Below are 24,100 nucleotides of genomic sequence, written 5' to 3'. Positions count from 1 at the left end.
TGCGCCCCCCGCCTGCCCCTCGGGTGCACATCCATGCTATTTCTGGTCATCGCCCAAGAACTTCCAAGCGGATAATCTCCTAATCGCCAGCTCCTCAGATTCATCTTCACTTGTCTTTGCCGGAGACCTGGCTTATGTCTGGGGCGCCAGCTCCTAAATAGCCGCTGACCTTGTTGGCTAAAGCATGTTAGGAAACAGGCTGGCATGACCGCCGGGATCTCTCTCCTCTCGTCACGCTGCCAGCTGCAGCCTCCCACACTGTGCTGGTGCTCCAAAAGCAGCTGCTCCCGGCCCAGGGAAGCAGGGGCACCCATGGGTGCTGCTCTCGGGGGCTGTGTTGGTGGGGTTGCAGTCTGTCTTTGGAGGGCAGCGCTGATTGTTTTGCATGTGGCCTGTGCCGTGGGGGCCGGAGTCGTGTTGGGTGTGTGGAGGAGAGTGGCCGTGGGGCAGGGGACCAGGGTCCCTTGGCCGGCAGGCCATGTGCACCACCTTGCTCCTTGGCTGAAGGATGGCGAGAGGCTGCAGCCCAGGGCTGGGACCCTCTTGCATGTCTCATCCTTTGCCTAGTAGCACAGCGGAGACTTGCTGAGCTGTGCGCGGGGTGGGATGCTCCCACCCTCCAGGCAGGCACCAGTGGCTGTGATGCATGCACCGTCCCCTCCCCAAGGGCTCATCTGCATTGCTTTCCAAGCCGCTGGAGCTATAGGACTCTGGGCTGCTGTCTCTTGCTCAGCTCGGAGCCAGGGGCCCCAAGCACTGAGCCAGCCAGGGTCCTGATCCAGCCTGGGGCCCCTGGTGACTGGCGTACCGCATGGCTGGGCTGGGCCCTGGCGCGTCCTGCCTTTTCCTGTCTCATGGCAGCAGGAGGGGTGGCAGCGGCAGGTTTCGCCCGGGGTGCGTGGGCACTGGCATGCAAACGGGCAGTGACATGGACTTGTTTCTCTTCCTCCTTTCTCTGCGGAGTCCCCAGAGGTGGTTTGGGGGGAAAAGACGCTTTTCCCTCTCTGTAGCAGCCGCTGCTCACCATCCCCCTGTCGCGGGGGTAGGCCCAGTATCAAGGCCATGCCGCCCTGCACCCAGGCTGGGATTCCCCCTCCTTGCTGCTCCTGTGGGAGGTGGCAGGATGTAGCGGTGGAGTCGGAGGCCCGTCTGTCCCAGGCCTGTGTCTGTGGGTGCCTCTACTAGTAGTGTGCTTGTTCAGGCCAGGCTCTCACTGCAGCCATTGATGCGGTCCTGCAGCATGGTCCTGTGACAGCTGCTCCCGGCCCCTTAACATCACCTGTCCTGGTAGTGGTGAACGGGCAGCAACATCCACGCTGCCTCGGTGCAGCATCGTCCCCTTGAGCTCAGCCCTGGGACGGGAGGAGCTCGTCCCTTGGACTGGATCGTGCACGGAGGCAGCGGGTCCTGGTCCCGAGCTGCCCAGATTGGCACGTGGGGCTGAGGACAAAGGAGAAGGTGTTTGTGTGTCCTGTACATCGGGTGGCCCAGCCGTGTGCAGGGAGGTCTTGGCTGTGGGCACGGAGCTGCCTCGGGCAGGTCACCGTGCTCGGGTAGGGAAGCTGGGGGCAGCTCATTTGCTTCCACCCTTCGCGCTGCTTCGGATCAAAGGCCCACGGGGCCCTCCCCTCCCTGGCAGGCTGGCGACTCGGCCACCCTGTGCTGGCAACCGGCTGAGAGATGCAGCGTGAGAACAGCTGGGAGGCGTTGCCAGCCTCGCTGTGCCCGTCCCGGGTGGAAATGGGCTGTCCGGAGAAACCCGAGAGTCCCCCCTGCTGCTATCTGCCTCGAGCAACGAAGGCACAACTGACTTTGTCCCTCCACCCAAGACGGGACCCGGCGCTGCCTTCTTTCCACGCCTCGCCCTGAGCCGGGCGCAGTCCTGTGGCTCTGACATCCCGGCTAGCACTGAAGGCACGTGCCAGCCGCCCGGAGGGTGCGAGCCCCAGGGCACACACGTGGAGACTTCAGCCAGGCTCCCGCCAGGTCCGAGCTGTTTCGGGGCCTGACTGGGGTCGTGGTCTTCCCCGGGCAGCGATGCTGTTCCCAGCAGGACTGCCGTACGGCTGCCAGCTCCTCTGAGAAATGCCCGTGTGTGGCACTGTACGAGTGCCATCTAGGTCTCAGATCACAGCTTTTCTGTGCTCGGGAGGCAGGCGCCTTCATCCGGGCTGGTAGGAGTCTGGTCTGTGTCATGTCTCGCTCGCCTCTTCCCTCTGTCCTCCCGGACGGTGCCCGCCAAGGGGTCTGGGAAGGAAGACTTGGTCCCAGCACCGCCCCTGGCAGCTGGCATCTCCCGCTGGGCATCCAGGCAGGTACGGGGATGCTGGGGAAGCCAGGCCTGCTGCAAGAGGCAGGGCAGGCTCGTGGCTCCCAGCCAGCCGGCGTCTGCCTTCGTCAGCTCTTTGCCCGCAGCTCTGCTCTGCTCCCTCTCGTTTGGATGAGCCGCTGACATTGTTCCTATAGCAACCGCTGCTGCCAAGGAAGAGGATAAAATGGTTGCCATGGCGCTAGTCGGGAAAGGAAAACACATAATAATTAACTGTGGACAAACAGGGGAGAACGGGCCTGGCAGGGCTGGCGGCTCTTGCACCCCTGGCCCTGCGCGCAGCGGGGTAAGGGGGGGTCCTGGCCGTGCAGCAGTGGCCTCTGGGACTGGTCTGTGGGACCCCGACCCAGGTCAGGCTGGTTTGCACGGCCCCGTGCTTTCCCACGGCACCAGCCTCGAGTGCAAGCGGCGGGGTTTGCTGCATCCTGGGCCCTGGGGCACTTGTAGTGCCAGGCTCTCTCTCACTCCGGTGTCACCGAGAAATGAGGCCTTGTGCAGCCAGGTAGAAAGGTGATGGGCTCCCACCAGGCGTGTGGCGAGGCCCGGCTCTCCCCTGGGGAGAACTCGTCCTCCCAAAGCAGCCGTCATCAAGGGGCCGCTGGGGTCCCATCTGTGCCGCGCTGGTGGCTTTGGGCTGATAGCATCCTTGCCAGACCCCATTTCCTTTGAGCTGCTGGTGACAGCACTCGGCATTAAAAGCCTCCGAAAAGCAAGTGTAATGCTTCTGCTCCCTGTGCCAGCGGGCATGTCTGCGGAGAGGAGACGTGGGCATGTCGGCCTCTGCAGGCATGGAGATGGCTGGATGGGGTTGCTCATAACCCAGATGACATGCACGGTGCTGGCCAGCAGCAGGGCAACGGCTGAAATGCAGCCGACTTCATCTCAGCAGGCTCCTACCCGCGGCCTGGCGCCGGGGGCTGTTGGGCAGGGAGGGCCGTCTGTCTTCCTTCACGTGACCATAATGGTAGGCAGGATTGAGGGTCCGTGCACCCAGGCAGGCCCGTGCTGCGTGGCATGGACGTGCTCTGGGCTGGCTGTTGCCCAACGTCGTGGCATCAGAACGGAGGGGCTCGTGCCGCACTAGACGTGGGCATGTGAAAGCTGGCAGCTGCAGGCGCCAGTGACGCCCCTGCACGTGCTGCAAGCTCCTGCTTGCCGGGCGGTGGGTCCGTGCCCACTTTGGACCTGGGGGAGCAGGTGCTGAATGAGGTGACCGACCCGCAGCTGTGGTGGGAGGGGAAGAGCTGGGACTGGGCTGCCGAGCGGGCTGTCATACGTCAGCCTTGCATGTGCCCGTGCACCAAACCCATCGGGATTTTGCTAGTATTAAGGTGTTGCGGCGGCTTGCCATTGCAACTTGACTAGTGACAGCCAGGACCTGAATGGTAATGGGTGGGGAGCCACTGAGGCCCTCTTCTGTGACAGCAAGGTTGATGCCCAGAGGCTTGGCTACAGGGCAAGCACAAAGTGGGCAGCCTTGGTCTGCAGCCCGTGTTAGCCCTGCCAGAGGCAGGGAGGAGCCTCCCTTCCAGCCGTGCGGTCCGGCTCCATCCCGAGAGCAGGGGAAGAGGTAGCGGCGCTGGCCTGGAGGGCGCTCAGGGAGAGGGGAGGCGAGGCAGCCCCGTGCCAGGGGCAGGGAGGGGGAATCTCTCGTTCTATTTAAGTGAAGGCGGCTTAATGCCCCCAAAGCTGCTTAGCGCTTGCGTTCTGCCAGAGGGCGGCTTTAGGGAGAGGCAAAGCCTCTTAAACCGAACAGGCCGGGGCACGCTGGAGGTGCCGGCCCCTTGCCCATGCCCTGGAGAAAGTGGGTCCTGAAAGCACAGGGCCAGGGGTGCAGCAAGGTGACAGCCCCCCTGGCCCGTGGGAGAGGCACTGTTCACCTGTCCCTTGCATGCTGGGGCCGGCAGCCCCGCGGGGTGCAGCTGTGCTAGCAAGGGAGGGGGCGTGGGGCTGGGTGCAGCCACCCCCGCAGCTGGCCGTGACCCTGTGGCCGGTCTTTCCCTCGCTGACTTTGCACGTCCTCCGCAGATTATCTGTGCACCCCGGAGGAAAACGTGTACAAGATCGACTTCACCAGGTTCAAAATCCGGGACATGGAGTCGGGCACGGTGCTGTTCGAGATCACTAAGCCGCCTGCGTCTGGTGAGTGCCGACCAGCGCCGCATGGCTGCAAGGGACCCCTCGCTCTCTCCAGCCTCGGGCTGCAGGCCCTTGCCGGCCCTGGGACGAACAGGGCAGCTCAGAGCCCGGTCCATGTAGTTAAGAATAAAAGTCAGGGCCCGGAAACCCAGCTGCAACAGGTGAAGCCAGGAGAGATCAAGTCCCTTGGTGGCAACTCAGCTGCATAGTTGAGATGTCAGTCCCTGCCCCGGTATCGCGGATGCAGGCCTGGGCTCGCCTGCTGCAGTTCCTCCGATGCCTTTCCCTGTTGCTCAGCTTCTCTCGCAGAAGCAGGGAAGAGAAGTGTCCCCAGAAGCAGGCTCCGTGGGCAGGAAACGGGCCGTGACGTGCTGTCAAACCAATGGGGAAAACAACAGACGGCACATACGGTTTTGCCTTGCCTGCTATCACTGGTGTTATGTGTTGTCACCGCCGGTAGCAACGAAGATTCGGGCACCCGTGCGAGGCTTTCAGGTGTTCCCCTCTGAACTCCCCGTTCCCTGCACGTCAGGCCAAGTTTTCTCTCTGTTGCAGATGGGGAAACTGAGGCACGGGGCTGAAATGGCTTGTTGAGGTCACGCTGCAGTCAGTACGGCAGCAGCCTCTGGAGCTCGCAGGTCTTAATCCCGTGCTCAGACCTGCAGGCTGCTCTTTACAGTCCACAAAGCAGCTCTAGAGGCCTGGGAGCCTGAGGAGTGCTGGGCCTTTGCGCTCTGGGTTTGCTCCCAGTTAGGTTTGGGGCTGAATGCGTCTTGCTGGTCTCGGTGACGCGGGAATGTTTGCATAATCCACATTGCAACTGCAAATCCATGCGCTGTCCTAACCGGCCCCTTGGGAAAGCCCTGCAAGGACTGGGTGTGGGGGGGTGGGAGCTGCATCCAGGGTAATGTCCCTAGTGCCAGGGAGGACGAGGCAGCGAGCAAGGCTGCGCTGGAGGGTTCACAGCATTTCATTTGTCCTGCTGTTTTAGCCAAAGCCTCTGGGTTTTTTTACATTTCCTGCTTATGCCAAAGCCTCTCCTGATGAAGCCATCGTGGTGTATACAGCCCTGACTGCTTCTCCAGGGAGACACCCCTCCCACCCCCGTCTCCCGGCAGCTGCTGACTGGGAAGATGTGCCGTGGCTGCACGCTGCTGCAGGGCGGCCGTGCCAGGTTTCACCCCCTGAATCCTCCCTGCCAGCTCCCCGCCGGCAGGCCGTACCCACCTTGTGCAGAGAGCCAACCGCTCTGTGCCTCGGGTTACCTGTGCCATATTTGGCTGGGGTCCAGCAATGTGGGGGCAAGCTCCAGGGGTCTCTGGGGGAAGGGCCAGGCAGTGCAGCAGCCCAGGCCTGTTTCTCCCTCCCCGCTGATGGAGGGTTGGTTTGTGCCTTTGCAGAACGTGAGCACAGCGATAAGAAGGATGTTGACCCCAATGCCGGCCGGTTCGTGCGCTATCAGTTCACCCCAGCTTTTCTTAGACTTCGGCAAGTTGGAGCTACGTAAGTAACTGGCACCTGGGCCCCGTGGAGGCGTTCGGGTTGGGGCGAAAGGGTCGGTGACCGTCATAGCGGATGGGGCGAAAGGGTCGTTAGCTCGCTCCTTGGACCGGAAGGGTTATGTGCAGCCCTTGGATTCCTCACGTCCTGTGGTTTGAGCTGTCTCCCTGTCAGCACCTCTGCTCCGTGTGTGTACTGGTGTCACCCGGTCCCTGTCTTACACGAAGCCATTCTAATCTGCTTTATCCTGCGCTCTCAGTATTTGTTCTCCCTCCTTTAGCAGCTACAAACAAGTCAAACAAACTAGCAAGTGTGTGTGGCCCGCCGTGCCCTTCACTATGGAACAGCTAACTGGCTTTTGGTCATGAGAGCGCCCTTGCTCTGATCACTCCCCACCCCTGGCAGCGACAGGTAGCGGTGGGGGCTGGGGTGGGAAGGTGCAGGTTTTGGCAGGTATCCCCACACCTTTTACTCCGAGGTGGGCAAAAGCCCCGTTTGGTTCTTATTGGAGGTGGAGAATCAGGTCATTGGGCCAGGATGGGGCTGGACCTGTGCGAAGGGAAACAAAGGGGACATTCACTTGTGTCTGAATTAGATCAGATTAAGAGCTTGGCAGCCATTGTCGTTATGGCATCGGGCCTGTAATGCTATAATTAAACGTCAGCTGCTGTTTCTAGCGCAGGCCTGTTTTTCAGCCGGAGAGAAGCCATCGGTTTGGGTTCTGGTCAGACTGCAGCTCAGCAGACTCAGCCTCCGAGCGGGGCTTTTCCCGAGAGGTGGTTTAGATGAACTTAACTCTTATCAAAGACAGAAGCAGCAGCAAGGTGATTCCAGGGTGTAGGTGCCTGATTGAAATCCTGACGAAGGGCTCAGTTGTAAAATGAGAATCTGGAGGCTGAATATTTTGAGCTTTGGGAACTTGCTGCCTCTTGCTGTACCCTGGCCAACGCTGCTACACTATGCTTTGGTGGGGACTCCTCATCCCTCGTGTTTGGGACTGGAGAGCCACGTTGTTTACCAGCTGACGCCCACCTCGTTATAGCGAATATTCATTTTAGGTTAGGGCAGATACTTTGCACGGCAGGATTTACCCGTCGTACAGCGTCATATATCCCGGAGCCTACAGCGATAGCACCTGGGGTCAGGTCAAAGCCAAGACTTGCCTACACAGGAGGTCACTGTTTCAGCTTTCCTTTTCTCTCTCGCAGGGTGGAGTTCACAGTAGGGGACAAGCCCATTAACAACTTCCGCATGATCGAGAGGCACTACTTCCGGGACCAGCTGCTCAAGAGCTTTGATTTTGAGTTTGGGTTCTGTATCCCCAGCAGTAAAAACACTTGTGAGCACATCTACGAATTCCCACAGCTCTCGGAGGATCTCAGTAAGTCCAGTCATGGGTTTGCCTGGAGGGATGGTACAGCACGGTGTTTGGAACGGGTTTTAATGGGAGAGTCCAAACCAGCGTAGAAACCTGTGCTAACCTGACAGCCCATTCATTCGCTCATGCCAAGTCATGGTCAGCCACAGTCGTGGTGAGCCATAACACAGCTGCTGGCTTGCAAGGGGTGAAGAAAATTTCACCCCGAGGGAAAAGGCTAGTGGAACCAGAGCAGTTGTGCTGTTAGGCAGATACGGACACGTGCCTGGGAAGTGGCCAGGCGCTGATGGGCACGTTGGCAATGCAGCGCGTAGGGTTTACCTATGGCGCATTGCACTGATAAAGCTGAAACCTGTTGGGCCCTTTTAGACTTCACCCTTCATTTGCCTTCCCTTTCCCAGCCTCGGTGCAGTGGGTATTCGCTGCTCTGTGTATTGTAGCTCATGGCCATGTGTATCAAAGCGCTAATGCAGCAGTGGGTTTAAAACACACTGATTCCTAGCTGCTTTGCTGCTGCCACGGTTGCTGTTTTATCACCTTCAGTTCCAGTGTAGGACGGGGAGTGTTTTGGGGTGGAGACCATCACTTGCTCCCTAAGTGTGGTGCCTTTATGGGATAAACCTCAATCACGTCAGAGCCCTTCAGATGCTCTTGAAAGCAAATCTAAATAAAACAGCACTTTGGCTCAGAAGAAGCTATATTTCCCCTTTTACCCACCTCCCTCCCAAACGGTGTCCCTGTCCGGCAGTTGTTTCCCAATCACAGTCAGATCAGACTTCCATTTTGTGGGGCATGTTGAGAATGGCTTCAGTGCAGCTAAAGCTCTGAATGATTTTGCAATCCGTTGCCGTTTCTTTAGCAGCCCGTGCAGCTCAGCTGTGGAAATCAGCATTGTTGCACTGTTCATCTAGAAGATGGAGTCCAAGGCACGCGGAGCCGGGGCTGTCAACAGAGAACTGCTTCTGTGCAGAGGCTGGGTGGGGTAGCTGCGTGCTGCCACTTTCCCAATTGCAATCAGATCGGACTTGCTCAAATTTCTTTTTTTTCCCTGCTGTCTGTCAGCTCTATAAATTATGCTGACCTGAAAACTGAGCTTCATTCTTTTTACTTCTGTCAAGATAAGACTCCAGCACTAAGACTTTTCAGCAGCTGGCAGTGACTGAAAGAGAAAGCATGCACACACCTCTAGAGATGCATTGGTTGCAGTTTTATGGGGGTAAAAACCCTTTGCAAAGGATCAGGGGGCGATTTGCAAATGTTATAAGCATGGTGCAGCCACTAGCAGTAAGTGATGTGCATCAAGAGAAGGTGTTAGAGATAGTTAAAAAGACAATTAACTGTTTGTTACAACATCTACTAACCACTTCAAAGTTGGTGGCACATATTAAAACATCTACCAACCACTTTAAAACTGGTAGTAGGAAGTGTGACTGGCTGGAGGCCTCTGCGGTGCTCTCAGCCGTGCAGACATCTGATGCCAGTTATGCAAATGGATGTGGATGCACAAAGCAGGGGCCGAACGAGAACAGCACGTTGCACAGCGTTGTTCATGCACCGCCTGTCCCCTGGCCTTGGGAAGGAAGGCGTCTCATGGGTAAAGCACTGGGCTGGGTCTCGGGAGATCTGGGCTGACCTTTTGCCCCTGTTACAGATTTCCTGCGTGCCCTCGGGCAGTGTTTCTGTGATTTAGGTGCCCACCGGTAAAGCAGGGCTGCCAGATCCTTCTTCCTGGGAGGATGTGTGGGTTAGCCTATCGTTGCTCGTCACGGACGCTAAGGAAAGGGGGCTGGACAGAGCACACTTTGTCGCGGTTCCTTGCTTTCGGCCCCTGTCCTTTCCCATGTGCTTTTACCCAGCTGTATGCAGTTGCTGATGGAAGCACCGGCTCCGGGGTGTTTTTCAGCCGTGAGCTAAAACCCACCGTTTGTTTTGCAGTTCGAGAGATGATCCTTCACCCCTACGAGACGCAGTCGGACAGTTTCTATTTTGTAGACAACAAGCTGGTGATGCACAACAAGGCGGATTATTCGTACAGCGGAGGACCGTGAGCGTGCGGTGGGGAGCAGAGCTGCGCCGGCCTTCCCTTTCCTGTAGAAATTGTCAGGGATTCCAACACCTTCCTCCAGGTTGCCGAGCAAGGATTCAGGAACCAAGGATGCTTTGCTATAGTAGGAGTTTCAGGACTAAATTTGCTGAAGTCTTTCCTCTTCTCTGAGCTTTGAAGCAGAACCCGGTTCTTCAACGACTCTCCATTCAGCGTGACACCAGTGAGTGATCCCTGGTCACCAGTGTCTGGGGCTCTCGGTCGCTCCGTGTAACGATGGCCCTATGGCGCGTAGTTGATCCCAGTCTGCGAGTTCCTTGCCAAGACTCTGCAGATCCCTGGCCTCATTGTTAAGCCTCTTTGTGTAGCCTGTCTTAGCACGTGTTTGCTCTTGGGGGAATGCAGTGTGGGGGAGCCTGCGAAGGGGCAGGAGTCCAACGCACGTGCCGAGACGCACATCGCTGTCTGGTTCTGCTCAGGAATTCCCCGAGGGCGCAGTCGTACGGCCAGTTGCATTTGCACGTCCAGCTAGAGATGTCTCGCTGTCATCCCGGGAAAGAAAACGTACCTGTGACATTAGAAAGGCCATCTCTACATACGTAGTTCAGCAAATGTTCCCCTCTCTCTGGGGGACGTGTCCTGTTAGATAGATAGCTTCAAAACAAGAGAACTCACATTGGAGGATAGCGATCCGATGAAAGGGTCTTTTTTTTAACCGAATACTGCCCTTTTCTTCTGCTTCTGTTAGAAGCGTGGCGTTGTCCTTTCATTTCACTTTGCAGAGTAACCGGGTTAAGAAGTTGATGCTTTTTAGTTCTGTTTAGCTTTACCAGGCAGCTAATATTGAGCCAGTCCCTGGGCTAGGCTTTTCTTGCCCACGTCAAGAAACTCCTTCCTTCTCCGGCGAGTACAGTGGTAGGCACATCTGTGTGGGTCGTCAGGAAAGAGCTTTTATTTCTCCAGGGTCACTGGAGTGAGTGGACTCTCCAGTTTCCTTGTTGTGTATAAACGTAAAGAAGTTTGTGATCCTGCGTGCTTTCCTCTTTCTGCAAAAAAGGAAAAAAAAAAAGAATAAAAATCCTTTGCACCAGACCTGCTCCATCCCATAGAGACGACGAGTTGCACAACGTGGGGCTGGGGTGGCTGCACTGTAGCTAGCGCTGTGTCTTCACTGCTGGTGCCCCGTAAGGAATTAAAGAATCATTTTTGCACAGCATTATTACACGGCCTTTTGGAAAAGTGGGGCAGGGAGATGCAAACCTCAACCAGTACCCTAGAATAGCTGAAAATCACTGAAACAGTGTCACGTGGAAAGATGTTCTTGTCCTTTTCTTTGGCCCTTTTGTCCTTTTCTTTGGCTACCGACTTGTGGTCATGAAACCCTTACTCAAAAGCTCAGTTCCCTGGTGTCAGAAAAATGCAGCTGAAGCTTGTAGATATTTCCTGTAACTACTTGGTGTCTCCACGTCTGTGAGGTCAACGGAAGGCCCCGCTAGCCTGAGACGGGTGTGATTGTCCTCATTTCGATAAAAGTCTGTTTCCTGTTGTGAATTAACACCTTTCCCATCACAGCCTAATTCAAACAGGAAAACTAGAGGCCCTTCCCAGTGCTGTGCGAACAGGGAGGCTTTGTCTGAACCGAGCGTGCTGTCTCGGAGCCGGTGATGAGATTAAGTGTGGTTGTTTGTCCTTGGCTGGTTTGTTTTTCACTTTTGACAAATAATCCCGTTTTTTAAGGATATTGTAGCAGGTTAGGATGCAGCACAGCATTTTTTTTTATTATTAAAAAGCTTAACTGTAGGCCAAAGCGTGCATGGAGAGTTCACTGATTTAACAAACTACTACCTTGCAGGATGAGGCCCATAGTTATCGCAAGCTTTTGTCTCTACTCTGTCTAGCCATAAAATCAGCTGGCGTCCGCTTATGACGGTTTCAAGGAGCTTTCCTAGTTATTTTTGTAATGTTCTAGTGATTATTAGTCGATCGTTTGGCAGCACAGTGATTCAGCGCAAGGTGAAAACCAGTTTACAAAAAGTCTCTTGGACAGGTTAAAATCTTTCTTTTGCATCAAGACTGTTAGACTGTGTCACGCCGAGAAGTTTCCAAAACTCCTGGAAATACTGAAGACTTTAATGTCGCTCTTCAAATATTAATACGTAAGGAAATACGTTAATTGATTTGGAGGCAGTGGAGAGTACAGTCGGCATCAGTTGACAGCACTTTCCATTGTATTAATATCTTCCGCCCCCCAGCTGTTGTCATGAACCTCTTCTGCACTTGATCAATGTAGCTGGGGCACGCAGCGAGTCTGCCAGACACCTACGTTTCCAGCAGCAGGGAGTTAAAATGTCACCATCTCTGCCCACGTTGCAAAAGTGAGAGTTATGCTGTCTTTGTGCAGCTGTCTCCAGGGAGGGGCTGTCGGCAAGGATCCTCTTTGAATCTGAACGCGGCAACAAGGCAGAGTGGGGGGACCCCACTGAAGTCCTTGGCCCCCTGCTCCTTACAGTTAGTTGTCAACCTTTTTTTTTTTTTTTTTTGGCTAATTTTAAAAATGCTCCCCCCGCATGCTTTTTTCCCCCTTTCACCTATGTCCTGTAAAAGCGGAAGTGACTTAATACCGTAGTTTGTGAGCTTGTCTGCCTTCATCACATTGTCAGGGCAAGACCTGGAGAACGGGTCCTCTCTCCAGCAAGTTGCAGAATGGATGTCTTGGTGCAGTGCCTCGTATTGCAAGGGGGACTTCAGCACGAAGGAGAATGAAATATTAATGATATGATTCAGGGACTATTTGAGTAAACTGTGATTATGACCTATATTCAGGGGATCGTGTTTTCAAGCTAGCAAACCATCTGAATGTGATCTGTATAGAAATGCTTACTAGCCAGTTTGCCCAGCCCTACAAACCAAAATGCTGTAAACCTTTATAGAGACTGTGGGCGGGGGGTTTCTCAGCCACTTAATGGAGTAAAGTATTGAATTTATATCTTTTGGCTTTGGTTTTTGGTTTTTTTTTTTTTATATTCTTTCCAAAAAAAAAGAAGAAAAAGAAAAAAAGAGCCTCCACTGCTGAGATAACAAGAACGCCTGATGCTTTATGAACTCTAAACCAGCATGTAGGAGTGTAAGAGAGAGCATTTTCCATTCCTGTGTACTGTTGTTTTAACTGGTTAAAACTCGTATTTACTGAGAGCTGTAGACTGTTAAAAGCTTTTAAAATAACCTAAGCCTAGTACAGAAGTCAATGGCCTTGGACAACGAGCACGTTCCACTTCTCTTTCCGCTGCTCACGCAGAAAAATAGTGCATAATATTGAAACAAAGAGTGCATCAAGCTGTACACAACAAGGAAATGCACACTAAAACCCCAGAGGATTTTATATCATAGTTTTAGTGCCCTATATTGAAAAATACTTTGGTTTATAGCTCCTAGAAAGTTCTTTGTTAGTCTCCTGCTGACTAGCATCCCAGATTCAAATAGTAGTCCATATTGGGTTTGTGCTGGCATTGCGAATCCCAGCTTTCCAGGTGGACGGTGCATTCAGCTCTACTCCCAGAGTCACCAGATAGTGATACTACACCTTAAAGTAGCATCATTAATGACCCTCCTGGCCTTGCCCCAATGCCCACCTTTGACATGCAAAACGAGTTGTGTAGCCACTGTATCGGGAGGTTAATGCTATCTCAGAGTCAGCTTTCCAACAGCATAAATGATCTAAATTTATTGATTTCTGGTGAACACGGGCTGTTAAAAGTCAAATGAAAGAAAATCAATGCAAGATAAATCAGGAACAATCGTATTCAAGACGACCGTCTTTTAGGGATTCTCTTACTTATTTTTACCATGTTAACTTTGCAAAACTTTTTGGTACTTTCCTGGAGCATGACTTAATATTTTATGTCCACTGTGGTTGTCTTAAGTGAAGTTTTGGACTCTGAATCCCTGTGTTGCTGATAATGAAATACCTCCTTGAATGAGGAAACCCAAATTCTGACTCTGTGACATCATTCTGACCGGACAAGGCAATTGACTCTCTCTTTTCTAAGTCTTTCAGTTTAAGTTCCTTGGAACTATGTTTTTTAATTCAAGGAACCGGGCAAATATTTAACCCTGTACTGTGCGGTCCCATGTTTCATAACCTATGGACTACAGAACAGAGTAAATCCTTTTGAGGCGGAAATACTTCTAAGCTCCGACCTTGGCTCGGTGACCCAAGAGAAGAACCTTCCTGTCGACGTGTCCTTTATTCGGCAAGGGAATGGATCGTGCGTTAGTCGAATCTTCCATTATCACTGGCTCAGAAGGACTCGGGGTCTTCCTTAAATGTTGGAAGTCTCCTCCTGTCAGGTTCAAAAACAGGGTCGCAGTCTCTCTTTCCCAGGAGCACATCACTAACGGGGTTGGCTTCTCTATCAGACCTTTGGGCCACATGCTTTTGTCACTCCTGTATACGTGTTTTCGATAACTATAACCTAGAGGAGTTGGCTACAAGTCCCAAAATACAATTCTTCCTTGCGATGCAAACTGTATATTTACATGGATACTGCCTGGATGTTAGCTGTATGCTGGAACTTAACCGTGGTGTACTGAGCTGTGATACAAGTCCAGTTTTTATGACTTGGATGTAGCCGCTGCCCACTTTCCAGAGTCCGATGCAGCCTTTGGTTGAGTAAACTTAGACCCCCTGCTGTTACAAAACTCGACTGAGGCGCGTGGTTGGGTTTCTATGAAGCTAGTCTTTAAATTAACCATTGGGGGTGGGAATGGGCTTAGCTGAACAACACTTACTTAGCTACAATAATACCAATGATAGTGGATGTCATGCCTCCTACATATTGCAATACTGACCCTGCAAACATTAAGTTGTTGGATGGTTTTGGTCCACCAGGTCTGACCGCCCGCCGGGTTCCCGGCACCGGTGCTAGCCTAGGAAGAAGTGGGATGGATGCAACCGCGTAACTGCCCGACGGGTGTCAGTAAACCGGGGCTCAGAACTGTTACCTTGGGTTAGGGACTCTGAGGTCCTGATAGCTTTAAAGTATTCTTTGTTACGTGAAGAAAAGATTGCAATCCTTTGTAGCATCTTCGTGTCTCGAACGCAAGGACTGGTCTAGTTCACACGACTGTTTTCATGTTCCTTGGATTCATACTGAAGCTTCTCTGATAGCTCCCTACACATCCCTAAACATGCAATATTTGGGGGACTTGAAGTGAGAAGCGGTGCACGGGGCGCCGGCTGGGTGGTCCTGGGGTCACAGCACAGTCTCTGAGCAGGTGAGCTTGCGTGCGCTCATCTCTCCATTCGCCTGAGTTAGTGAACTGCCTCCCTAGAAGCACTGTGCTAATGCCTACTGTGATGTCTGCTCTTCCCTTAATGCTACACCAAGGATACCTGTCTGAATGTGACAGTCTGACTTCTTTTGCATAGAATTACCTTGGATTGTCTGTATTAAAAATATGTATTTATAAAATTAAAAAAAAAATCTATTTTTGGTGGAAGGAAACTAGGAATCTAAGCATATTTCCAGGGGGATGATATTAGTAACATTTTTATCAAATTCATTTTATAAATCTTTGTATCTTGTAGTGACCGGACCCACTTCTCATTAGTGCATTCAGTGTAGCTGGCTTAGTGACAACGCAAAGCATTGTCATGCAGCAGACCTGGGATTTGGGGGAATTAGGATCTTTTTTTTTTCTTTCTGGGCCAGGAAACCGAGCAGTTGCTGGAGAAACAGAGCCCTTGGCAGGCAGTTTCTAGTTTGCTTCACTTGTCTGTAGATGCTAAAGTAGGAGCGCAAAGACCGAGAGTGCAGGAGAAAGCAAAGTAGATTGGCTTAGCGTCTCCCTACAGGGACCGTGCGAAACCAGTACACGCATGCAGTACAAAGTGAGCGCACTTGCTTCCAGCTCACTAATATTGCCAGTCAAGTCCTACGAATCCCCAGGCTAAAGAATATGCTCAAACATTTCCATTATTTTGGACAAGGGTTTAAACATGTGTAACTTCCATTAGCAAGTGTTTTTCCTCCTGTAACACGTTGCAAAATGTAAATAAAGAAATAAAAGTAAATTATTGATCCTATAATGGTGGTGCCTTTTTGTACTTTGAATGTCGGTCTGTTTTATGGTTTTAATGCATTTAGTATGGGGACGGTGTTATACCAACATGCTTATTAGGAACATCTTAATAAAAAAGGAGCAGTTTTGGTTTGCCTCTGTGGAAGGGCACAGCAGTACCCGAAACCTGGCTTATGTTCCTCCCAGCTATCCCGTGAGTCTAGTAACAGACGGCACCCACAAAAATCCGTGCTCTTCTCTTTAAGTACGAAGGAATCGTTGGCTGATATCACAGAGGACTGATTAAACATGAAAGGAAATACGGTAACCGAATAAAGGGTAATTTTCAGAAACCATCGACCTGGGAAATGATCAGACTTCGGGCAGATGGGGGTGTTCGGACACAGGAGAAATGACTGTCAGCGCTGGACACTTCCCCTTGCATTTTCGCAGGCCACACACTCTTGCACAATCTGCAGCTCTAACTGGAGAACGAAGGCCTAGATTAGCACACGGCTGCTATTGCCGACGCTGCGTGGGTGCTGGGCAATCTCGCCTCAATTCTTGGCATTTCTGGTCTCGATACCCGTGTTATCGGGACTAGTTCACCGTGCTGCTCCTGGGGCTAGATCTACCTCTAGATGGCACGTGGGGTAGATCTAAGGTGGTTGATGGTATATGTTGGTCTAAGGTGGTTTTTTAGATCTACCCTTTTAGACCAACTGAAAAACCACCTTAGACCAAGACGGCTAAAACCAACACCTCTAATTGGTGTAACTGGTTAGAAGAAATGAAGGGGTCTTACCACAAACTGTGTGCAGACAAAGAGTGGAGCCTGCACTTTGGAGGGCACGGAGGAAAGCCAGGAAGGCAGGAGGCGTTGTGACTGTAGCCTGCCGGGCTCCCCAGCTGCAGCGGGTCCTGCACCCTTAGCCAAATGTCTCCTCTGCCACGCGAGGACATAACACCTCCGACAGTCGTTATTTCTTGCAGTTACCTGCGACATGCTGCATTTCCGAAACGCGCTGTTCTTTAATCGGGGCCCCCGGAGGAGTTATGAAATGCAGCGTGTTTGTTTGATAGCTAAAGCTCTACGTCCGTGGGCATGCTGCATTAGGCAGCGGAGACTATCGGGTAAGCTAAATTAATCACATGTAGACCTTTAAGGCAAGGCCTCTGCCTCTTCCCTCCTCCGGCCTCGCCTGTTAGGCAGCCAGATTTTGAGGGCATTTGTCATGCTGATTACATGGCTGGAAGGGAGCTCACGAGGACATCCAGCCCAGCCCAGCCCCCCGCTCAAGGCAGGATCATCCCTCCCTAATCCATCCCAGTCAGGTGTCTGTCCAACCTGCTCTTGAACATTTCCAGGGATGCAGCATCCACGACCTCCGTTGCACTGCTGTAGCGCTGATTGCATAGGGATGAATGAAAAGTTTTGGTCTGCCAACTTTACCATTTTGTTTCCAACAGAGGCGCAGGCCGATCGCGTTGCTCTTTTTCTCCCAAGTGGGCCAGTAAACGCCCTCTCCTTTACTTACCTACCTCCCAGGGAAAATGCGAGGGTTAGTTAATGCACACAACACCTACAATATACTTCTGTGCAGTTACTAAGAAGCGCTAATCCATTCACAGACAGCAAAAAGCAAGTGAGGCCGGAGAAAAAGACAGAACTCAGTACCTGGTCCCTTTGTCATCCTCTCCCTGATGTGAAGCAAAAGTGCAGACTCAAACCCAGTTCCCTTGCCCTATGGGGTTTCCCTGGTTGGAAGCCTAATTAATTCAGTTCCTACTTTGGATCTAGGTGATGTTGTATGCGGGTAGCAGACACAAGCCTTTTCTCCATCCAGAAGAGTATGAGCACGCTTCACTGTACTCCGAAATGTCTCTGGGCCTTCTCTGGTGTCTAAAGATCAGACTGCTTCTAGATACGGCAGAGCAACAAACCCTGAAACAGTATTTAAAGTACGTTGCTTGCTGGGTTATGTGCTGCTTATTGAAGGGACGCTGCCATGGTTACCAGGTCATTTAAAAAAAAATCTAAACTTCAGCACTGTCCCATTATCTGACGTTCTTCGCATGTAGCAGGATGTGTGTTCTTTCCCAACGAATTCACATTGCAGCAGAAAGGTGCCCGCGTATAATGGCTTAATCTGTTGAAGTTGCATAATTGCCTTTAAAAATGATTTCAACAGCAGTACAGACTGTTTGAGAAAAGACATGTTAATTATGGTAGCTGTCGTCTCGAGAGTAAATGCTTCAGTATGGGACAACTATGCCACTGCCTTGGCTAGAGACCAAGATCGTGTGCAGATTCTACGTTTTCCATCCTCCTCGGGAAAGAGGGAAGACCCTCAGCCCCCGTAACTACATCGAATCCTTAGTGGAGGTAGGGGGAAAGAAGAAACTGTTCACTAGAGAGCATTGTAAATGAGCCCGGATGTCTTCCCTTAGCGGTGTACCCGTATTCTGTTTGTCTTGCTCCTTTATTTTCCCTGGTAGCCGGGCCTAATCCTCGTGAAGGCAGGCTGTCTCTTTTTCACAGAAAGAGTCTGATTACTTCTGGCACGCGTCTGCCGCTCGCAGATGGGAGCAGAGCACATCCCACGTGGTCACGTTCGGACTCGAATTCTGTCGTTCTCCGCGGGGGCCGCTCTTTCTATAGCCTGGATTCAGTTCAACAAAGATATGTTAACTGCAATCAGAAACCCCCTGACAGTTCGGAGCATATTGCAATTGAATTATTCCTCCTAATACTCCCTTGCAAGACTATCTCCATGTCCCTTGAAAAAAATCTCAAGCTGGAAAAGCCAACTTAAAAAGACAATCCTGTAAGTACCTAAGACTATTTAAAATAGAAAACAGGTTTTAAACCTAGTTTTCAGGCAATTTTAACAGTTTTCATTCATCTGTGGATGAACGCAAACAAGTATCTCTGGATCACTTGGATTCATAGCTATCTATCCAGGCAGTTTGCAGAGAAGGGATGTGCCTGATCTTAGCAGAGTCGGGTGCTGACTCATGACAAGATGAAACAAGATCTAGAAAAATCGGGAGAGAGCGGGCAGGAGCGCGGTTGCAGGGAGGGGAAGGCATCTGCCAGGTTGGCATTGTGTGGGCACGTCTACACGAGCGCCCAACTGCGCAGCCCAGATATTTACTACTTGCTTTAGCTGTGAGTCATTTAGTACCGTCTCTTGTAGGCTTTCGGTGTATTTTAAGAAAATAATAGAAGAGTCCCCAAGAGGCTGCCACGCATAGGAAGGAGAGACGAGCACACTGCCAGAGTGTAGGCTGCCGTGCCAGTCTTGCACTAACACAACACTGCTAATGTGGGCTTGCAAAAGTCTGGGGAGAGGTCTCCTCCAAGAAAGTCCGTACAAGGCTTCCAGGGGCGGCTCCCACAGTGTTTGACTCCAAACTCTCCAGAGGAACCCGAGTTTGGGTCTGGAGCGACTGGCTACGTCGTGTCTGGTAGAACGTGCTCGTGGAGTGCAGTTTGGGGCCCAGACGTGCTGTGGCAGTGTCCCTCTAGGATTTAACCGCTGCTGGGGAGGAGCCGCTCGGCAAGGCATGCGGCGTGGTGAGTATGCTGCCAATCAACAGCCGTCCGCCTAGTTCAGGTGCCTCGCCTCGCACACCTGCCTGGAGGCATCCTGCTGTCCTGGTGCCTCGCACGGCTGCCTGCCGTCTCCTGCCCTCTTCCAAGTGGGCAAAGGAAATTGCCTTCTGGTTGCTCTAAGGTTGCCCCTGCTCCCTTGGGAGAAACATGGGGGCGGGGGGTCTGTATGCCTGCCCAGCATCTCCTGGCCCAAAGCCTTTCTCTGCCCTGAAACACCTTCCTGAGCCATCATCTCGCTCCTCCGAATAGGAAGCCTTATCAGGTCACGGCTGCAGCCTACGTAAAACTGCTTCTGCCTGCCTTCAAAGGAGGTAAAACAAAATTAATCCACTCCCTGTGATAAGGCTGCAAGAGCAGTTTCATGTAATAGTTTTAATAGTAAAACCCTCTCTAATTAGGTGTCCCTTGAAGCAAAAATGAACCTGCCCGTGGCTCTGATGATTTTCTGAGTGGAGCTTCGCCCTGTCCCCAGAAGAGCGTTTCACACGATCCAAAATGTTTCCACATCTGCCGAGCAATTTTGGAAACGGACGTTTCAAACGCACGTGCTCTTGTCTATCCCTGCCTAAAGGTAACATCGAGCTTGAAACAAAGTCACCGCCGAAAAACTATCTTCATTAGCCTTGGACTATTGCTTCTTTAATTTCATCGAAAGTTACAGTGTAGCATTCGACATGAATATCTTTGTAACTAAAACACATTATTTAGCATCAGTTCACAGTCCAAGTGATGGTGCGCGTGGTTATTAATGCCAGCACAGTTGAGGGGAACTGAATTAAGACTCCTTTCACTATGGCAATATACATTTTTTTCTTTCATTTTGGAAGATATAACCCGGACTTGCTTTAAGTTGCTTTGTTTAACAAAATAGTTGGGTTTTTAAAGAAAAAATTATAAATATAAAGCAGACTGTTTCCAAGTCTTAGATATGTAACTCAGCTGAGATACCAGTGATGCATAACAGCATAGAAAACAAGAGGCAGAGGGCCCCTCTCCCCGTACTCTCCCTCAGATAACAGGAGCAGTAGCTAAACAAGTATAAGGCATCGTTTCAAAGACAAAACATAATTTTTCATCTTGATTTAAAAAAAAAAACAAATGAAATACTGCACTGATGGATAAATTAAGAGCAGATCAATTGAATCTTGCTGCTCTTCAGGATTTATACAGAATAAATGTGAGTTTTAAGTCTCAGAAGGATTTGGCAAGGGAGAAATTCTTCCTTCTGAATGTGCTTATGGAGCCTAGTGCCGAATACTCACTTACACAGTGTATACAAATGTGTTGGAGAATGGAAAAAAACAAATCTTTCTACAATTCCCATATATTCAGGCATTACGCATGGGGAGTTTTTTTAGTGTTACAAATGTCACTTTAAGGAAATTCTCAAAATCCCTTGCTCCGGCTTGCCCTTCATCAGCATCACTGATGTTCTTCCTATTCCCTTCCCTGAATCATCTCCCAGGTCGCTGTGGATCCCAGCATTGGCACAAGAACTGTTTTTTAGCAGAAGTGAACAACACGCACCTCTCTCTCCAAAGCAGGTTTGTAGATGCAGAAGAACATTATACAATGCGCCAGTTTTTATAAACAGTAATTTAGCACAAGAGGTGAATATATGCTGTATAGTATATTTAATTGACACTACAAGGGGAATTTAGGTAAGTAGCGGTAATTGCACTTGGGTGAGCTCCAAACACTTTTGAAAACCGAGGCAAGCCATTTAATAATGAAATCGTGTTTTATTTCATGATAACATCGTTAATCTAGAAGAAGGAGCAAACTGTTAATTAAGTCTGCAAATGAAAATACCTGGGAGGAGTTGCAAGGATAGAAATAATGCACAGGTAGAGAAGAGATAAGGACAAACAGTGATGTGTTTTACAAAATGCCCCTACTACAGCTGTGTGGGAAATAATCCCCAAATCTCCTGCAGCTGCAGAAGGAAACCTGCTGGAGGACTGGGTGCGAATGAAGTCCAGCAGAGGTACTTAGTTCATTTTATCAAGAGAAGCCCAAATGCTAGAGGCCGCCAGGAATTTGCCAGTCAAACAGGTTTGAAATGGAGACTGCTGATTCATCCTGGAAAGGTGGCAGTATCCCCAGAGCGGTCCTCGGGAGGTTTTAGGGTGAGATTTCAGCTGGCGTGCGGGATCAGGCGAGCACCCACCGGAGCAGCCAGCAGCCCAGTGCTCTGAGTGATTTGTGCCCCCTCCCAAGCAAAGCCCAGCATGGCTTAAAAAGGGAACAGTGTAAACCACAGCCAGGAGTGGCAAGAGACCAAAAACCGGATCACAAAAGCTGGTGCCTCCCTGTCTGCAAAGCTGCGTTCCCGCGGTGGGCGGCTCGTGGCCTGGGCAGCCTGTGTGCAGCACGTGGCAGATCCGGGAGGGCACCGGCAGCAGTGACAACTTCAGGAAGGGAAATTCAGGTTGGAGATCTGGAGGAAAGTTTGGACTATGAGCGTGGTCAAGCACTGGAGCAGGCTACCTAGAGAAATTGTGGAGCCTCCATCCTTGGAAGCTTTCCAGAACAGAGTAGACCAGGCACTTAGTTGGGATAGTTTGTTAGTTAAGGATTGAGCAGGAAGCTGGACTAGATGACCTTGTGAGGTCCCTTCTAGCCCTGGTTTCCTATGGTCCCGTGACAGCTGGAGCAGAAAGCAGAGCAGCAGATGGGGCTGCTTTGTGGCACACACAAAGCTTGGCCCCACTGCTCTTTTCTGTCCTGCGCGTCTCATTGCTAGGACGGGCAAACTGGGGAGACTTCAGAAGGGCTGAAAACAGTAAGCAGGTTTAGGTCTTTGCTGCACTACAGGCTTACCCAGACCCCAAAAGCCAGAGCCTATGTTTTGCTTTAAGGCATATTTTAATTCTTGCTGACTAGCTAGCACTACAGGATAACACTAATAGTAAAACACTCCGATAACCCAGCAAGAAATATTAGAACTGGAGACTTTCAACAACACGCAGACGAGCTTCATGTGTCTGGGAAGGAGCGGGGTCTTCTCCTCGGGGTGGGGGGGGCTCTTGCCTTGTGGGACTGGCTTAAGCATTTCTGAATGGGCAGTCAGGATGCCTGCTAAACCATCTATCACAATTGACGGATTTTGTCATATGGTGCAAGTTATTTTGGGAGGCCAAATTAGGCAGGCTACGTGGTGCTGCCCAACTCGAGCTCTTCTTTGTCTGCTGTTGCTGTGGGTGCAAACACTTGTGCTCGGGATAAGTGCAACATCCCTGTAAATCCTTTAATCTAGGTGGAGCTCACCAAAGCTTTTCAGGAATTATTTAGGCCAGCACCTGAAAATGGGTATGAACATGCTGGGACTATTAGGGGTGTGGAATTAAGTCCTAGTTTTCAGGATTGGATCCTAAGTTCGTTGCTCGCAGAACAGGTACAAGTGACTTTCTTCAGCGTGTGCGGGATCTTGGATGTGTGTGGAGTTTCTCCCCTCTTCTAAATAGTTTCTGGTAGAGACGAGGTTTCTTGAATGATCTTTCTTTCTCAATGCCAATGCAAACCGCCTACACCCATTCTCCAAAGCTGTCTTGTGCAAGCGCTGAGGGTGTCTGCCTCTGAATCATCCCCCTGCACTATTTTAAACTAATGTGCTGGATCTGCTGAGCAACCTGCTAGCTGGGGATTTCTTATGAGGACACAATAGGAGCCACAGCTGGTTTGGTTCTGGGCTGTTTGCATGTGAGAGAACTACCAGCCATGCTGGCACAGTCGTATTGGTGAGGGGAGGAAGGGAAGGACCCTGTGTTGGAGGGCCTGGGTCTGGCTCCCTGGTGACCTTGGACAAATGCCTATGGTGCGTGCCTGGGGGGGGTGCTGTCCTGCTCACCCAAAACCCTAAAACAGAGCAGTACAGGCACGAGGAGCAGTTATCCCTTGCACCTGTTCCCAATCCCTCTGCTCGAGAGTGCCTGCAGGTGTCCCTGGAGTGGCTTCACTTCTGCATTGCCAGGCTTGGTGCATGCATCTGTCCCCAGGTCCTCTTTGCAGCAGGCCTGGCATTGCAGCGTCCTGGTCGCTGCTGCCGGTGGGCTTGGGCTGGGTGCTGAGTTTGGTGCACAGCGGTAATGAGAGGATGAAACCCCCCACGCTGCTGCCAGGGACACCAGGGCTCGGTGAGTGGCCGTTTGTGGGGTCGTTATTAGGGTGCCAGGAGAACGCTTGGGAGGGGCTTTGAGGAAGAGGGACTGGATTTCGCAGGGGAGCTTTGGGGAGTAGGTGTGAGGGCTCTGGAGGTGTCTGAGGGGGAGGGAAGCCTGGGTGCTTGAGGTGGAGTCTGCCAGTGCGGCCTCCCAACGCACTGGGCACCAGCTGCATGCAGGGTCGGGCAGCCCGGCGGAGAGCGGAGCTTGGACCAGGCTGCAGTGGCTTCCCTGCCCAGGGGACGGGTGAGGGCAGGGCGTGACCCCAGCTCCCAGTGTTGTGCATCTATCTCCACCCAGTGCCCCTGCACCCCCGAAGTTGCCCACAAGCCCCAGCCTCAGGACACACGTGGCCAGGTGAGACCCTTGGCGTTTGCTTAAACATTGCAAGCATTTGCACTCCCCAGGGCAGCCCCCAGAGAGACCCCCGGGCCCTCCCAGGAAGGAGATGGCGTGACATGGTTAACAAGAGCTGAGCTAGGTGTAAATCGCATGACTAGTTATCCGGGGAAAAACCCCTGGATTTTTCCCAGGCTGTTTGCAGAGCTTCTAGGGGGCCAGAGAAAACCTGCTCACCTGAAACCCTGCTTGCTGCAAAGCCGCCTCCGCTGGAGCAGCCGATGCTAAGACTTGATCGGTTCAGAATGAATAAAGCAACCGGCTTTGCAGCCAGGAGTAGCTGTTTGCTGCTGTTGTGTCTGCTCTCCTTGGGGCAGTTCCTTGGGTTGCTTACGGGGAAAAGGTCCTGAGGGGAAACCTCCTGAAGTCAATGGGAACGTTTTCATGGGGGTATTTAGAGATCCTGATGACGCCTTTATGGTCTCAGTATTTCATAACTTGGAAATAAAAGTGTCCTCAAGAGGAAAGA

At 51.7% G+C, this 24,100-nt stretch overlaps 1 protein-coding gene and 1 long non-coding RNA gene across 4 annotated transcripts in view; both read left to right on the top strand.

The window, feature by feature from the left end:
* The first annotated feature begins 29 nt into the window (after window positions 1–29).
* UNC119 (unc-119 lipid binding chaperone) lies at window positions 30–9,744 on the top strand. The gene is made up of 4 exons (XM_025214577.1): window positions 30–4,471; window positions 5,869–5,971; window positions 7,177–7,349; window positions 9,282–9,744. Exons 1-4 carry the CDS (start codon window positions 4,423–4,425, stop codon window positions 9,392–9,394), a joined length of 438 nt encoding a protein of 145 aa, XP_025070362.1. The 5' UTR covers window positions 30–4,422; the 3' UTR covers window positions 9,395–9,744.
* Window positions 9,745–21,040: 11,296 nt separating this feature from the next.
* The window catches only part of LOC102385135, a 47,178-nt gene continuing 44,118 nt past the window's right edge, over window positions 21,041–24,100 (top strand). For all 3 annotated transcript variants that reach the window (XR_003096072.1, XR_324866.3, XR_003096073.1), the window contains exon 1: window positions 21,041–21,124. This is a non-coding gene — a long non-coding RNA (uncharacterized LOC102385135). The remainder of the gene's footprint in view (window positions 21,125–24,100) is intronic.

Source organism: Alligator sinensis, unplaced genomic scaffold (assembly GCF_000455745.1).
Source record: "Alligator sinensis unplaced genomic scaffold, ASM45574v1 scaffold1244_1, whole genome shotgun sequence".
NCBI lineage: Eukaryota > Metazoa > Chordata > Crocodylia > Alligatoridae > Alligator > Alligator sinensis.
The sequence above is the reverse complement of the archived record's forward strand: the minus strand, read 5'-3'. Positions and strand labels throughout refer to the sequence as shown.

What these genes read in the sequence shown, in the direction of transcription:
- UNC119 (XM_025214577.1), top strand. Translation starts at nt 4,423, where the DNA reads ATGGAGTCGGGCACGGTGCTGTTCGAGATCACTAAGCCGCCTGCGTCT. An exon ending in CTTCGGCAAGTTGGAGCTAC is followed by an intron (nt 5,972 to 7,176) that starts GTAAGTAACTGG and finishes TCTCTCTCGCAG; the next exon opens with GGTGGAGTTCACAGTAGGGG. An exon ending in ACAGCTCTCGGAGGATCTCA is followed by an intron (nt 7,350 to 9,281) that starts GTAAGTCCAGTC and finishes TTTGTTTTGCAG; the next exon opens with TTCGAGAGATGATCCTTCAC.